At 42.1% G+C, this 17,541-nt stretch overlaps 2 protein-coding genes across 2 annotated transcripts; one reads left to right on the top strand and one right to left on the bottom strand.

Moving 5' to 3' along the window:
- Window positions 1-2,363: 2,363 nt before the first annotated feature.
- LOC308100067 (uncharacterized protein) lies at window positions 2,364-7,707 on the top strand (the record flags this gene model as incomplete). The annotated part of the gene is made up of 4 exons (XM_080448967.1): window positions 2,364-2,400; window positions 3,392-3,496; window positions 4,273-4,386; window positions 5,963-7,707. 4 exons carry the CDS (start codon window positions 2,364-2,366, stop codon window positions 6,778-6,780), a joined length of 1,074 nt encoding a protein of 357 aa, XP_080305093.1. The 3' UTR covers window positions 6,781-7,707.
- Window positions 7,708-13,072: 5,365 nt separating this feature from the next.
- On the bottom strand, window positions 13,073-14,620 carry LOC308100066 (lysophosphatidylcholine acyltransferase 1-like; the record flags this gene model as incomplete). Its single annotated transcript, XM_080448966.1, has 1 exon — window positions 13,073-14,620. The coding sequence occupies one exon, from the start codon at window positions 14,618-14,620 to the stop codon at window positions 13,073-13,075; it is 1,548 nt and encodes a 515-aa protein (XP_080305092.1).
- Between the last annotated feature and the right edge of the window lie 2,921 nt (window positions 14,621-17,541).

Below are 17,541 nucleotides of genomic sequence, written 5' to 3'. Positions count from 1 at the left end.
GAAACGCTTTACTAATGTAGCGACTTTTATTAAACAAAAATGAATTCACACTGGAGAAAAGCTGCAGTATTGTGACCGGTGTGGGAAGCATGCTCGATGGATTCAAAATGTTACATGCCCATCGTTGTTGCAAATGAGAGAAACCTCTCACTGATGCACATGAGAGAAACCTCCCACTGATGCACATGCCACACATTCTGTCCCTCAATAAAAAACGGAGTTCCTTGAAAATTCAAGACAAACCCTTTATAACAGCCAAGTACTCACTAAGTGCCCTTGTTAACATCTTCATTATAGCATTACTTGGATTAAGGTTAGATAGATAGACAGACCTTCATTGACTCCACAGGAATCAATGAATGCATCAGTAGTTAATGCAGTGTTGCAGTCATGAAACACAGGACAGATATAGTCAGGAGTAAAACATATGACTACTACTAATAAAAAAGAGTAATCAGGTTTGAACACACAGGGAGTTTGAATAAAGTACCAGAAACTAGTAGATGTTGGTATACTACAGAACTCCTGGGGATTTAATTGTAGAATAAGCGATTAAATCATTATTTATTCATTAATCACCCACAACATGTTACTGCCTTAATATTTGCATAATAAATTTTAAGCAACAGATTAATCCACAATCTACAGTATATAATGTTTTTTTACTGAGTTTATATTTGCATAATGAGGACATTTGATATTCTAGTCCTTAAACGGACCTTGTATGCATTGAATGTGATGTCTTTCATCTCACTCTGAGTCAATCACTTGATCGGGTATATATATATATATATATATATATATATATATAATGCTAATTGGAATGCATATAGGCTTATCCCAAAACAAAATGCAAAGCAGACTTCCACCTCCGTGAGATTAATTAGACCAAAATTACTCTTCTGAGGCGTCCTTGAACAGAAGGATTGAATCAACTTTCAGTTCTGTTATAACATTTATAAGAACACAAATAATCATTGGTGAACATCTGCATTTGCCTGCTCAGGATTTCTTTTTGTGTTTTGTATGAATTCTCCGGTGAATGTTTGTCAAGGAGTGGCCATGCTATGCTAATTGCTAATTTAGCAGAGGCCTAGTCAATATAACATCATGTGATTGGCTAAGTGCTGAAAGACTACTTTATTTTTTAGACTATTATTGTGTTACTGCTTAATATGAATTAATACTTCTTGCTAAAAAATAAAAAATAAAACATGAAATAAATAAGTGAGTCATTCATGATGTTGAAAAGGTAACTGTATGCGATGAAGCTACTTTAATGCAAGTCCATGTGAATATTTGTAAAGTGTGATGGTTCCATTGTCTAGTTTAATTCAAATGTTGCTTTTGCAAAATTAAGCCTTGTAGTTAAAGGCATACTAGGTAACGTTTTCAACAAAACGAAAGTTAAATTGTATATCTTTTGTGAGTGGCAAAAGTTTCACAACACCCACTCCATGAATTTCACCCCCGGAAGCCTTTTATTTATATATTTTCTATTGAACGTGGACTGGGGGGACTTTCCCGGGAAAATGACGTTCCTGGTCAACGTCATGACGTCGTGGCCGACTACCGCAACGGTTTCCTGTTTGGCCAGGAACTATCGCGCTAATAACAAAAAGGAACCTCACGCTGATTTTAAGAGAATGTAGGATTGGAAGATCGAAAAAGAAAGCACAGCTCATGGTAACTAATGCTCCACTGGCTAAGAGAAACGATCCGTAGATAGTATAAAACAATTAAAAGATCGCTTTTTGAAACGCTTCCGGCTTCCGGTGAAAACGAATGGAATTCTGGGTAATCGAGGACTACGGAAATTGTATGCAGTGACGGTAGTGACCAGCAGAGGTTGCTAAAAATCGTTATTTGTGATTCTGCATTGTACAACTTTAGTAAGTAGTATAAGTACTTAAGTAAGTAGGTCGGAGAGACTTATTATCGGTATCAGCCAGAACATGGGAGTCTATCCACGTTTAACAAATGTGCTAGAACCCTGGGAGATGGAATGCGGAGGTGGAGCGCAACACCTACCATCAGCACCCAGTACTTACAACTGCACCTACCGTCAGCTACCAATTCTTACCGCCAGTGCTTAATTTGTAAATTATTAGGTGCCGGAGCTCATAAAACTGTCTTTGCTTTATTTGCGGAGGTAGGACTCAGACCACCCGGCTCACGGGCCATGTTATTTATAAAGTGGTTATTGTGAAGATTTACGAACCTAACTCGATTTAATTTTCATTTTCATTTTCCATTGCAGGGAGGGACAGAGGGAAAAATGTGAAAGCTGAATTAATAAATAATAAACAACCTAAATAAAAATAGTTAACCATAAACACTAGCATGCTATAATTGACGATGTAATGCCGCCGCACCGATTCAGAATCAACAGAGTTCGCAGTGTGGTGCTTCTTCCATCAATCAATTAGTTTCTACACCTCAAGTGTTTGTTTCACTGCTCACTTCATTACACCCTCTGTCCTCTCTGTTAACCTTCATCTACAACCCTCTGTCCTCTCTGTTAACCTTCATCTACAACCCTCTGTCCTCTCTGTTAACCTTCATCTACAACCGTCTGTCCTCTCTGTTAACCTTCATCTACAACCCTCTGTCCTCTCTGTTAACCTTCATCTACAACCCTCTGTCCTCTCTGTTAACCTTCATCTACAACCCTCTGTCCTCTCTGTTAACCTTCATCTACAACCCTCTGTCCTCTCTGTTAACCTTCATCTACAACCCTCTGTCCTCTGTTAACCTTCATCTACAACCCTCTGTCCTCTGTTAACCTTCATCTACAACCCTCTGTCCTCTCTGTTAACCTTCATCTACAACCCTCTGTCCTCTGTTAACCTTCATCTACAACCCTCTGTCCTCTCTGTTAACCTTCATCTACAACCCTCTGTCCTCTCTGTTAACCTTCATCTACAACCCTCTGTCCTCTCTGTTAACCTTCATCTACAACCCTCTGTCCTCTCTATTAACCTTCATCTACAACCCTCTGTCCTCTGTTAACCTTCATCTATAACCCTCTGTCCTCTCTATTAACCTTCATCTACAACCCTCTGTCCTCTATTAACCTTCATCTACAACCCTCTGTCCTCCCTGTTAACCTTCATCTACAACCCTCTGTCCTCTGTTAACCTTCATCTAAAACCCTCTGTCCTCTGTTAACCTTCATCTACAACCCTCTGTCCTCTCTGTTAACCTTCATCTACAACCCTCTGTCCTCTCTGTTAACCTTCATCTACAACCCTCTGTCCTCTCTGTTAACCTTCATCTACAACCCTCTGTCCTCTCTGTTAACCTTCATCTACAACCCTCTGTCCTCTCTGTTAACCTTCATCTACAACCCATGTCTCATCAAAGTCCTTCTTCTGTTCCTTCATTCCAGACCAGTGTGTGGAGTCCAGCCTGCAGGTGAACATGAGTTCTCCAGAACCAACCAGCTCCAAGAGACAGAGACGTTTACCCCAACGCTTCCAGGACTTTGAGTTGGGTGAGTGGGTTACTGAGGACAGTGGATCTCCTCATGTGAGTGGGTTACTGGGGACAGTGGATCTCCTCATGTGAGTGGGTTACTGGGGACAGTGGATCTCCTCATGTGAGTGGGTTACTGGGGACAGTGGATCTCCTCATGTGAGTGGGTTACTGGGGACAGTGGATCTCCTCATGTGGAGGCTTACTGTGTACTTTAGGGTCCCAGGCTGTTACAGGCTAGAGAGATCGTATAGGCGCTCCCTCTGGTGTTGTGGATGTGGGCAGTGGTACAAAAAAAAAGTACAACATCTTTTTACTTAAGTAAAAGTGTCAATACTACAATGTAGAAATTGTTTGTTTCAAGTAAAGGTCCGGTAATCAAAATGTACTTGAGCCGCTCGCAATGCGTCGCATCGTGACGCATTGTGAGCTTGTAGATCTGCTATTATCAAATGGCCAAAATGTATTTACGGCTGAAGTGGTTAATGTATGTTTTGTAATAATAATCTAAAAGTAAATCTACAAAGTAACTAGTAACTAAAGTTTTCAAATAATTGTAATGGAGTTTGCCTCTGGGGTGTAGTGGAGTAGAAGTAAAAGTACTGAAAATTGGAAATACACCAGTAATGTAAAAATGCCTCAACATTTTTACTTAAGTGCAGCACTTGAGTAAATGCACTTAGTTACTTAACACCACTGGTCACTGCCCACGTCATTACACCCTCTGTCCTTTCTGTTAACCTTCATCTACAACCCATGTCTCATCAAAGTCCTTCTGCTGTTCCTTCATTCCAGACCAGTGTGTGGAGTCCAGCCTGCAGATGAAGACCAGTTCTCCAGAACCAACCAGCACCGTTCCTATTGAACGGGAACCTGAAGCTGAAGTCGAAGAAGAACACCTGGACACCAGTAAGTTCCATACTCTTTGTTGTAGGTCTATCACCCTACCAACGTTTAACTCTTTGCCTGCCACCGACGACATTTCTCCCCAGATTCTGCTGAGGCGCAGCCTGCTACTGACGAGTTTGGCGAGATTTTGAGGGGGATTCTTTTTAGTCTTATAGGATTTATAAAAGTACATTTATCTCTCTGCTTTCTGTTGTTTTTGGCGAAAACAAGCCACATTCAACTGGCCATAACTATAGAATGGATTACCGCGACCAGACAATTTCCCCCCCAATTCTAGAAGACCCCCCTGCGTGTAATGAGGCGATCGGCGTGAGAACGGTGACCACTGAAAATATTCCAGCGCGTTAACCAGCGCTGCTGTTTAACGTTACCAGCTTAGTTAAATGAATACAATTTGAACAAGCAGGAATTTAGACCTGTATATGTGTGAGAGATTATGAAAAAAATAATACAAACTTAATGACAAAGTTAATCTCAAATGAATCTTAATCTTATTTCATGGATAATTATATTGTGCTTGTGGGGCTGCACAATTATTCTGTCTTATTCTCTTATTTTTAATCTTGAGTTTGGGTTCCCATGATTAAATTATCATGATGGTGGTTTGATTATTACATTTAAAATGTAACATTTAAAACTGCCCATAGAACGCTCAGTTGAAAAGAAAATCAAGCGGCCCCCTAAACCAAATATGACCTCTTTGGCTTCCCTTAGTGCCTGGTCATCGGCCAATCACAGCTTTTCTCTGCACCAGCGCCTGCGCAGCCTCAAGTTTCCTGTTTACAACAGAATGCAAGAGAGACTAACGTAACGTTGAATATAGAACACATATACAACCATACATAACTAAAATAATGTCTGGAGGAGCAGATGGCGAAGAACTTGTCCCTCGAAAGGGAGCAACCTCGGTTTTGTTAGTTTTTTTGGAAAGAATGCTGTCGAGTTGTGAGTGTACCGCAGGGGAACAAAACAAACTTGTTCAACTATCTGAAAATACATCGCAAGCCACATTATGATGAGTGTATGAAGGCCAAGAAAAACGCTGCAAAGGTTGAAATGTACCATCTGTGAGCAGTGTGGGAAAAGATTCAGCAGAAGCGATGCAGAAGACCCCTTTGAAGTTCAAAGGGGTCAATTAAGAGCTCCGGCCGAGCTCCCCCCCCCTCCACCCACAGACAAAGGCGTCCCTGCAAGGGATGAATGTCAACATAAACGGTGGAACAAAACCAAAATATAGCCAGAGGGATGTGTCTTTCTGCAAGGAAACACACCAGTGCAATAATATAGTGACTGATAGAGGGAAATGAGGGCTAAAATATGTATAGACATATATACAAAAGTTCATAGTTTCCCTTAAATGCATTATTTCCGTGGGCTGGAAATTATTGTAAGATGTTTTGATGGCCTTCCTGCCCTGGTATTTGGCCTGCCCCTAAAATGACAACATTCCAGGCCTGCTTATAAGAACAAAACAAAAAATAGCACACAGCGTCCACGTTATTTCAAACATTATTATTATTGTTATTATTAGTATTGTATTAATTATGTATTTATCTCCCCTCATTCTCCATCCTAGATATGTCTCCTGCCCAACTACCAGTGAAGAAACGTATCGTCTGTGAGCAGTGTGGGAAAAGCTTCAACAAATATTATATCAAAATTCACCAGAGAATTCATACAGGAGAGAAGCCTTACGACTGTGAGCAGTGTGGGAAAAGATTCAAATCAATTACTCATCTCAAAACTCACCAGATAATTCACACAGGAGAGAAGCCTTACGAATGTGAGCAGTGTGGGAAAAGATTCGGCAGAAAGAGTACTCTCGAAACTCATAAGATGACTCATACAGAAATGGAGAAGAACCTCTTCCACTGCGACCAGTGCGGGAAATGTTTTTGCAACAGTGCTAGTCTCAAAATGCACCAGATGATTCATAGAGGAGATAAACCCTATCGTTGTGACCAGTGTGGACACAGTTTCAGGCAACGCAGCACCCTCACAGGTCACATGAGAATTCACACAGGGGAGAAACCCTACCACTGCAACCAATGTAGTAAAAGGTTCAGCCGTTCCACAACCTTAGACAAACACAGTAGAATTCACACTGGAGAGAAGCCCTTTAATTGTGAACACTGCGGGAAGAGTTTTAATCGGCGCGGCTCACTGAAACGTCATCAACAAACTCATACTGGATTGAAACCCTTCCAATGTACAGTGTGTGAAAAAAGCTTTACTGAAGTAGCGTCTTTTAATAAACATCACAGAATTCACACTGGAGAAAAGCCGTACTACTGTGACCGGTGTGGGGAGTATTTTCGATGGGCTGGTAGGCATCGGTGCAAGTCCGAGAAACATCTCACTGATGCACATGCCACTCATTCTCTCCCTCAATAAAAAACGGAATTCCTTGATATTTTAAGATAGACCCTTCAAACAACCAAAGTACTCACTAAGTGACGTTGACATTACTTGTATTAAAGATTGATAGATGTGTCACACTTATGAGAGACGGGACTGAATCAAAGAAAAAATGTCTATGCTTTAGGAGTAAAGCATAGTGTTACTAATAGAACAGAGTAATACGTTTGTGATCTCACCCTACAACTCCTCCCGCTCTCTCAGATCAGCTAACACAGGGAAGCTGTCAGAACCTTTGCTAAAACATCTGGGACAACGCTCCACACATCCCAGACCCTTCTCCCTTCTGGCTCCCAAACTATGGAATGAACAAACTCCCCATTGCAATTAGAACTGCAGACTCACTCCCAATCTTATGCCGTAATCTGAAGACTCACCTCTTCGATAAAAAAAAAAGAAGGGGACTCGGGCCAGCAAGTGTATGCATCATTGCACAGGCTAAACATGTTGTAATGTTAGAGAGCACAGAATCATCATTACACAGTCTAAACATGCTTGGTTCCACAGTAGAATGCTTATATAGCATGACGGAGGACCTGAAAGTTTTCTACAAGTACAATTTATAAGAACTAACATAGGGATTAGTAATAAGATACCAGAAACTATAGGAGAGTTAGGTACACAACAGAATTCTTGCTTGGCCCTCGGCCAAAGTATATATAATATATGGTCAAAGTGCACTAACAGTATATTAACAGTATTATACACCTCTATCGATGTAGTCAGTGGTGTAAAGTAACTAAGTACACTTACTTAAGTACAGTACTTAAGTACACTTTTGAGGAATTCTTACTTTACTGGAGTATTTCCCATTTTCAATACTTTTTCTTCTACTCCACTACATCTCAGAGGCAGATATTGTACTTTGTAGATTTAGATTATTATCACAAAACATACATTAACCACTTCAGCCCTATATACATTTCTGTGATTTGAAAATAGCCGATCTAGAAGCTCACAATGCGACGCATTGTGAGCTTGTAGATCTGCTATTTTCAAAGGATTTTTATACATTTTGAACTTGTGAAATGGGACATTCTGCGCGATGAGCACTTTTCCTTTTGGTACTTTAAGTACATTTTGATACCAATACTTTTGTACTTGTACTCAAGTACATTTTGAATGCCTTACTTTTACTTTTAACAGAGTATTTCTACACTGCAGTATTGATACTTTTACTTAAGTAAACAAATCGAGTACTTTTTCCACCACTGAATGTAGTCAAAGTATAACAATGTATGTTTCATGTTTTTTGAATATGCTTTATTTCAACTGTGAAATTAAACTATACATAAAATACATGAAATAAAGGGGGTCCTGGCATAAAACTATTTGAGAAACTATAATATATAATAATGATATACCTTTATTTATGCTAATATGCTCATTGACGGATTCAACGTCTTAGTATAATGGCATTGTGTGATTCTGCATATTCAAATTTGTTATTGGTTTAATAAAGGACTTGCTATCATTAAGAAGTTGCCCTGCGTGTCTCTGTACCGCATTCTGTGTTAAACCTGTCTGAGAAGAACAGGCTCTAAGCACAGCAGCCATATTGGAAATAAACTGGGCCTCTTCCTTACTTCCTTCACAGGTTGTTACAATGATACTAATGAAGGCTCTGTTCCATTCTGGTTGTTACAATGATACTAATGAAGGCTCTGTTCCATTCTGGTTGTTACAATTATACTAATGAAGGCTCTGTTCCATTCAGGTGGTTACAATGATACTGATGAAGGCTCTGTTCCATTCTGGTTGTTACAATGATACTAATGAAGGCTCTGTTCCATTCTGGTTGTTACAATGATACTAATGAAGGCTCTGTTCCATTCTGCTCAAACAGAGTCAGGGTGTTGACTCACTGGAAACACTCTGCTACACCAGTGGGTCTCAAAGTGTGGTCCAGGGACCCTCATGGTTCCTTGAGGAGGGTTCCAAATGGACCCTTACGGGTGTGTTAAGGTCGTAACACACGGCAAGCAGTTTACGCGGGCGATACCGCTCGGATCAGCGGTGATCGCGCCGCGATCATTGTTTTTTTCCTCCAGCGCGGTGCGGTGAAAAGAAAAGCTCACCACAATCCAGCTATTGCCGCCCGCGCGTGCACAAACGAGCATGCACGCGCGTGAGACCGCCTCTCAACTTCTCCGCACGCGTCCCAAATAATCGCCCGCCTCTCATTGAAAATGAATTACATAGGCGCGCGTTGGCCGCTTGCCGTGTGAAAGGACCTAAACTCTGTGAGTGTACAGATGCGAGTGTTCGATGCGTTGCATCGCGACGCATTGTGAGCTTGTAGATCTGCTATTTTCAAATGGCCGAAATATATATATAGGGCTGAAGTGGTTAATGTAATGTATGTTTTGTGATAATAATCTAAATCTGCAAAGTAACTAAAGCTATCAAATAATTGTAGTGGAGTAAAAGTACAATATTTGCCTCTGAGATGTAGTGGAGTAGCAGTAAGAGTATAGAAAATGGGAAATAAAGTAAAAATTCCTCAAAAGTGTACTTCAATACTTAGTTACTTTACACCACTAGCTCAGATACTATATATCTATACGTACGTAGAATGGCAACACAGGGCGATTTGAAAGGTATGAAAATAGACCTAGAGACGGTCTGCAGACACAACGGGCCAATGAGAGACTCAGACACAACGGGCCAATGAGAGACTCAAGGAGCAGGAAAGGCAAGAAGGGGCTTCGTCTCAGATCTTTAAGACCGGGAACGCATCTGTGTCATTTTAAGATTTATTTGGCTATTAAAAAATAGCAGATCTACAAGCTCATAGCACGGAACCAAGTGCATGAGCGCTATGAGCTTGTAGATCTGCAATTTTTTTTCTTTTATCGTGACAATTTGTGCAAATCTTTGAATTTTAAGGCGAACATTTGTAACTAAAATCTTTGCTTCTGGAGGATTCTACAAATATCTTCTAAATCGATTTTTCAGAAAAAACTTATGTTGCTATAATCATTGGTTTTCAAACTTTTTTCATGTCAAGGACCCCCAAAATGATATGTATTTGGCCGCGGACCCCCATCTGAAAATATTTTGTTCCAGAGACCCCCAAGAAGCAAAGATTTGAGTTACAAATGTTCGCTTTAAAATATATATATATATTCAAAGATTTGCAAAAAAATCTATAAGCAGATCTATAAGCTCATAGAGTGGCACCGAGTGCCGCGCTATGAGCTTGTAGATCTGCTATTTTTTATAGCCAAAGAAATAAAAAAAAATGACACACAGATGCGTTCCCGGTCTTAATCGGTTAAATCCTTGTTTCCCTCACTCGTGTCCTTTCCTTGCCTCTTAGCCCCTCCCACTGGGGATGCAGGGAGGAAACGAGGAACGGAGATGGGAAACAACGTGTTGGACAGCGACATTCTGCTGAAGCGTCTGAAATGATCTCCCTTATGTCCATATATGGGCGTATCGGTCGAAATCGGCGACGCAAGTCAGGAACGACGCAGGGCGTGCATTTCCCGCGCACACGTGATAATAGTTATTGTCCATGACGGAGGCGCGCCGACTCAGCAGATCTTGAGGCCGAGGAGGCGCGCCCGAGCGCCTCCAGGCACGAGTGCCCGCGCCGACCGGCCGATGCTCTGCTAGTCAAATCAGCGCCGTCCGAGTTGTGAACCGATAGGGACAGAATAGATCTTTTCATGGATTAGTATCCGTGTGTGTGTGTGTGTGTGTGTGTCAGGGATAAACTAAAACAAATGTTAAAAGCCAGAACACAATAAAAGTATCTTAAGAGTCATGCTTTCAATAAACCAAATTGAAAGCATGAGCGCGTGCGTGTGTGTGTGTGTGGTCGGGGCCATATATGTTAGTGCACTGTGGTTGGGAAGCCTCGTGGCTTGCATTCGTGGCTCCCTCTAGTGTTGGGTGGGTGGTAAAAACGAGCGCTCCTTTTACAATTTCCCTAGAATGCCAATTTCCCTGTAACATATATACCCATATATGGGATGGTAATGTCGGTAGGATATGCGGTTCTGTACAACTGGATCTCCATATACGCCTATATTTGGGAATATCAGTCAGATCGGCGGTTCTGGACAAGCCGCCTCTCCGTAATTTAACCACTATCCAACCACTATACCCACATGTGGCTATAGTGGTTGGATCTGTGGCTCCGGACGACTGGATCTCCGTACATGCGTTTCGGTCTGAACGGCAGTTCTGGACAACGCCTATCTGACCGACTCGGTCCCTCGGGTCGTAGTGATCGCCGCATTTGGTCGGTCAGACGGACGCAAAGAGATTTTTTGCGTTTATTGTAAGATGACGTAATAATTTACACCCAGAAGGAGTATGCACTGGGGAGCAACTTCATTTACATGAATGGGCGGGGTCTGTCCATACTGGGATAATATTTAACCCTATGGACCTGAGGTGATGCCAGCCTAGCCCCTCCTCCTCAGGACACTTCTGATTGGTTGCGGCTCTGTCACACGGGGGCAGCGACAAAGTTGAACCTTTCTCTACCTGGCTTTTTGGCGTGGCCGAATCCGCCATTCTTTAATCGGGTGAAACAACACAGCTTTCACCGTTAGAATTACGGAACGCACACTTTGTTACATTTAGTGGTAGTCCATGAGCCAGACAAGATTTCATTATCGAAAGAGTGGGCAAAACCATACCTATATTAAATTGTTCATAGGGTCAATACGAGTAAATAAATATATGATAACCTCTCCACAGGATCAGCTTTTTCATGGTTATTACACATTTTGTGATTTTCCCCATACGTACATGACAGGTGAAAAAATGACAAAATTTAAAAAAGAGTTATCATAATGAAACTTCCTGAGTTGATTACTTACATGAAGACAATGATTTATCGTATTACAAGTTTTCTGAAATTGTATATTTAAATATGCAAATTAGGCATTTAGTCCATGAGCCAGAGCCCCAAAATTGAGCCAGATATTGAATATTCCCTCGTTAAAAACCTTTGACTCCAACATCTTAACAAAATGAAATAAGTATGTTGACTCTGGCTTTGTCCAATGTTCCAATGTTGATTCTGGAAAGTTATGCAAATTTGGGCATATTTTCCTAATGCCCAATTTGCATATTTAAATATACAATTTCAGAAAACTTGTAATACGATAAATCATTGTCTTCATGTAAGTAATCAACTCGGGAAGTTTCATTATGATAACTCTTTTTTAAATGTTGTCATTTTTTCACCTGTCATGTACGTATGGGGAAAATCACAAAATGTGTGATAACCATGAAAAAGCTGCTCCTGTGGAAAGGTTATCATATATTTATTTACTCGTATTGACCCTATGAACAATTTAATATAGGTTTGGTTTTGCCCACTCTTTCGATAATCATTGCTCAATTTTGGGGCTCTGGCTCATGGACTATGGGTTTATTTTGTCATAGTTCAACATGTGGTGAAGTATTGTAGTGTAGGTCATTGCAACAACCATCGATCTTGTGAAAAATGAAAACGGGACCGTCAAATATTCTAAACGTTCTGCCAATAATCATATTCTTTGAGACGCACAAGAGAATCACGTGACGTTGAGCCCCTTCCCCTATTCGCTCATACTAGGACATGACGTATGTGTACGCAGAAGAATAGTCGAACATTCTGCAAAAACTGTACAAGCTAACAACACATCGCAATGCAATGCATTCTGAGCTTGTAGATCAACTTGTGTTTGGTGAAGAGGTTTGGTGTAAAGGGAAAAAAAAGGTGGTATATATGTCAATGTATTACCCCCCCCATGTTTTTTTGCGTTATTTCACCTTATAGATTCCGTACATTTCACACCCGTACGCGTTCAGAGAACATGCTGATAGACGAAGGAATGAACAAGAGTACAGACTGAGAGCCTCTGTTCCGTATCCATATCCGTACTTTAACATTGAGTTATAAATGGGTCTTTAGCCCAATAAGACCGGGAAAGCATCTGTGTCATTTTAGATTTCAGCTAAAAAAGTATGGCTATTCAAAAATAGCAGATCTACAAGCTCATAGCGTGGCACAAATTGTGAAAATTTGTGCAAATCTTAGATGTATACATAATTTTAAAGCGAACATTTTTAACTAAAATCTTTGCTTCTGGGGGTCCCTGGAACAAAATATTTTGAGATGGGGGTCTGTGGCCAAATACATATCATTTTGGGGGTCCTTGACATGAAAAAGTTTGAGCACCACTGATATAGAAACATAAGTTTTTCAAAAAAGCCTCAGGCCCAGCCTCAGGTCCTAATGGGTTGGACAAGCGTCCGTGTTTCAGTCGTCCTTCTTTGTGTGGGTCTGGCGGTTGCGGCAGCCAATACGGCGTACACCTCTGCGACGCGCGACCGAGACGACGTACTCCTGGGCGAAGTCTGGATGCCGTTCCATGAAGGCACAGAGCCGATCGCACGTGAACCTCCCCGTGTTCTCTGGGTCCAGCGCCGCGAAGAGTGCGGAGAAGTCCAACTCTGCCACTCCTAACGCCGTCTTCAGTATGGTGTCCAGGTCCTCTCGCGTGACCGCCCGGTCCTCCCGGGACTCGTACATCCGGAAGGCCAATCCTAGGGTCTCCCTGGATCTCGACGGTCGGCACACAACGGACAGCGCGATCACGTACCGCCTGATGTCGACGCGCCGTCCGTCTCCGCGGGGGTCCAACAACAGCCTGTGGACCCGTAAGAGCATGTCCGTGACGGGGAGGTCGAGGTACCGCGCCAGGTCCTCCAGGCCCATCATTGTGTCTTCTTCACGCAGATCCCTGGCTCTGCTGGCCTGGCGCTGAAGTACCTCGTCGGTCATCTTGGAGGTTCTCAGACCCAGGCGATTGACCAGTTTGTTGAAGTCCAGCAGGCTGCTGTCGGCCGGGATACGCAGGGGGCCCCGCGCCACGCTCAGCTGGCAGTCCTCCATGGACAGGTCCAAGACCGGCAGCCGCAGCGCCTCGGCCATGATCCGCCGGACGTTGTGGGCGAACAGAGCCGGGTCGCTCTTCTCCTCCTCCGAAGGAGCGTAGATGGGCAGATACTCCATCTCCACGGGATTGTGCAGCTGGCACAGAGTGAGCCACACGACCTTGAACACGCCGGGACCTCGCCACGTCCACGTCATGGTGTCCAGTTTGTTCGGGTAGCGCAGCACCACCGGCTGGACTGGGACCCCCGGTATGAAGGCGCCAGGTTTGAAGCGGATCAGGCCCGATCTGTTGGTGCACGTCGCCTCCGGGAAGATCATAATCTGAGGCCACTCTCCTCCGGAACAAACCCTCCGTTTGATCTCGTCCACGGTCTTCCTCCGCGAGTCCTGGTCGGACCGGGACACGAAGACGGGCCTGATGAAGTTGAGTATGGTACCCAGGACCGGGATGCTCCCCAGCGCCAGCTTGACGACGACGGAGCCCCGGCTCACCGTGACGGGAATGCAGTCGAAGAAGCTGGAATGCGGCGCCAGGATTAGGATGGGCGCCTCGGACGGCGCGGCCTGTTCCCCTTTCACCTTGATGCGGTGGAAGCCGGCGCAGAACCACATGACCCGCATGATGGCCCTCAGACACGTCTCCGTCAGCCTCCGCCACCACGACTGCGTCTCCACGGTGAGCCGGGAGCGTCCCAGCGAGGCGGCGAAGGCGAACGGCCAGGCCAGCAGGATAAAGAAGGCCACCAGCAGGAGGCGCACCGGGAACACCGTCACCGACATCAGTCCGATCCTGAGTTTGTCCGCGAGGGTCAATTCCAATTCGTGAACGAAGGGGTTTCGCGGCGGCGGAGGCCCGACTCCCGACTCCTCCGAGCCTCCTTGTCCTGCATCGACCGCGGGGAACGTCATTGTCGCTGAGGGGCTGTCAATGGGACAAACCTATGCAGCGTCTTTCATGAACTCCTCTGGAAAAGAATGGTTTGTAACGTCGTGTTTTAAGCTGGAGGAGGTCGCTGGCTGCTTCATCACGTTGCCCAATTATGGAGTTTTTGCCCAAATATGGAGATGACTGACATTATAGTACTGACCTCATAGATGACCGACAACATGGACTGTTCTGGTATTCAGCTTGTAGATCATCAGGACTAATGTCAGAATATAATATGTAGACCAGTCTGTGAGGTCAGCAATGTGAAGTCAGGCACGTCCATATATGGACATAATCCAGGAACACAGACATACCCACGATAGTGCGCGGATTAGCAATAAAATGTTGCACTTTTTGTGAGAAGCGTGAAACTTTCAGCATAGTTAGTAAATACCATAATATTAATTTTCAGGTGTGGAGGGAAGCCAGATTTGACCTCTGAGAGGGCCACCAGGTCAAACACGTATCATTTTGGAACTAAATACTGTAGAAAACACATTGACTGCCAATCGCGTAGATCTACGTGAATTAAATATGTTGCGTTGCGTGCCAATCCCGTAGATCTACACAAAGTGGTCTTTTTGTGGCTTAATAAACGATAGCGCTGTTCTCTGTACCATCCTTGATCATTTTCTCTCCCCATTCACTTTAAGCATCATATGCAAAAATATCCGTAAACCGTTTCCTGTTTCCAGTATTATCTTGAGTTAACATATCACATGGTGTGTGTGTGTATATGTGTATATGTATGTATATATATATATATATATATATATATATATATATATATATATATATATATATATATATGGCAGGCTATAATTGTATTGCTGCTACAAAATATTTACTCTCATGTACACAAGATGTAATAAAGAAACCTTGAACATTACAAAATGTCTTTGACCTACAAATATATAAACTTGGGTCAGTGCTGACTCATTAACTTTGGGCTGCAACTGGCCTTTTATCATTTATTATATTGTCCCGTTGCACAGTGGTGAATGAACTGTCTCTTTTCTTCCCTTTTATCATTTATTATATTGTCCCGTTGCACAGTGGTGAATGAACTGTCTCTTTTCTTTAGGCACAGTCAGTTTAGAACTTCTACAGCAAAATAGAAGACGTTTTCAAGTTCACATCACTTCCTCAATAGTACAATAGACCAGTGATGTAAAGTAACTAAGTACATGTACTCAAGTAAGTACAAATCTGAGGTATTTACAATTCTCAATACTTTTACTTCTACTCCAGTACATCTCAGAGGAAAATATTGTACTTTTACTAATTATTACATTATAAAACATACATGAACCACTTTAGCCCTATTTTATACCTAGGCTATTTGAAAATAATAGTAATCAAAAAAATAATAATGATCTACAAGCTCACAACTTGTGTGAGCTTGTAGATCGGCTATTTTCAAACATTTTAGTACTTTTACTTTTGGTAGGCTACTTTAAGTACATTAGGTTTCTGCCCCTCCGAGCATAACTGACTCTCTGTATCTGCAGTCTCCTTTTTATAGAAGAGGATCCTACCACAAACAGGAACCAATTAACCTTAAAAAATAGCTTATCCACAAGCTGACAAATATCTCATGAATAACCCAACACCTAAATACATATTGTAGTTTTAAACAAAAATCCATTTTGGGTTTGAATTAATTTCAGAAGACAATAGAATACTTTGCTCATAAACATTGTGAAACACCCCTCCTCCTCTACAGTACATGGCACCTTCCACTGGGAACTCCCCTACTTTTGAAATGTTTGGTCTTGGTCTGTTTGCCAGTTCCTCATTCAACCCAGATAGAGTGCCAGTACTGCAGAGGAGTTACAGGTGACAAACAATGAGCAACAACTCCTTTTAACACAGGTTACAATAAACTGAATGTTTTACCCTGTAAAGTCTTTGTGTATCATTTGTGAATGCATTCAACCGTATTGACATTATAGTATTGACATTTTGTATTAGGACATATCTGCCACGCAACCCACAGTCACTTCAAACAGTTGCTTCCAAACCGGCCGGTGGTCTTAATTAATAATCGGACGCAGCTGTGTGGTGTGTGCGTGCAATGTCCTTAACCAGTGTGTCTGTGTATAGGGCACGGGTTGCCCCGTGACAATGATAATAATAATGATTGATAATTAATAATGATAATGGCAATAATAATGAATTATACTGAATGACTTTTCTCTTTCACTGCTGTAGAGTGTGACTGACTCTGCTGCCCCCCGCTGTCCTGACGGACTTCCTGAACGACATTGACTTGTGCGTCACCAATGTAAGCCCTCAACAAAGACACTCCTCACATGTCCAACACTTTACAATGGACGCATTATTTAGTCACAAGCAGTGTGGTGGAAAAAGTACTCACATCCTTTACTTAAGTAAAAGTATCAATACTCCAGTGTAGAAATACTCTGTAACAAGTAAAAGTCAGAAATTCAGAATGTACTTGAGTAAAAGTACAAAACTGTAATCAGTATCAAAATGTACTTACAGTACCAAAGTAGAAAGTACTCATTATGCAGAAATGTCCCATTTCACAAGTTTTCAAATGTATAACAAATCTTTTGAAAATAGCTGATCTATAGATCGGCTATTTTCAAATGGCCGAAATGTATATAGGGTTGAAGTGATTAATGTATGTTTTGTAATAATAATCAAAATCTGCAAGTAACTTGTAACTAAAGCTGTCAAATAATTGTAGTGGAGTAAAAGTATAATATTTGCCTCTGAGATGTAGTGGAGTAGAGGTAAAAGTATTGGAAATACTCAAGTAAAGTACAAATACCTTGAAATTTTACTTAATACTGTACTTGAGTAAATGTACTGGTGGACAGTAACTAAGTACATGTACTCAAGTACTGTACTTAAGTACAATTTTGAGGATTTT

Source organism: Gymnoscopelus braueri, assembly GCF_963280865.1.
Source record: "Gymnoscopelus braueri genome assembly, chromosome: 14".
NCBI classification, from domain to species: domain Eukaryota; kingdom Metazoa; phylum Chordata; class Actinopteri; order Myctophiformes; family Myctophidae; genus Gymnoscopelus; species Gymnoscopelus braueri.
Note: the sequence above shows the minus strand (reverse complement) of the source record. Positions and strands in the feature narration are given on the sequence as shown.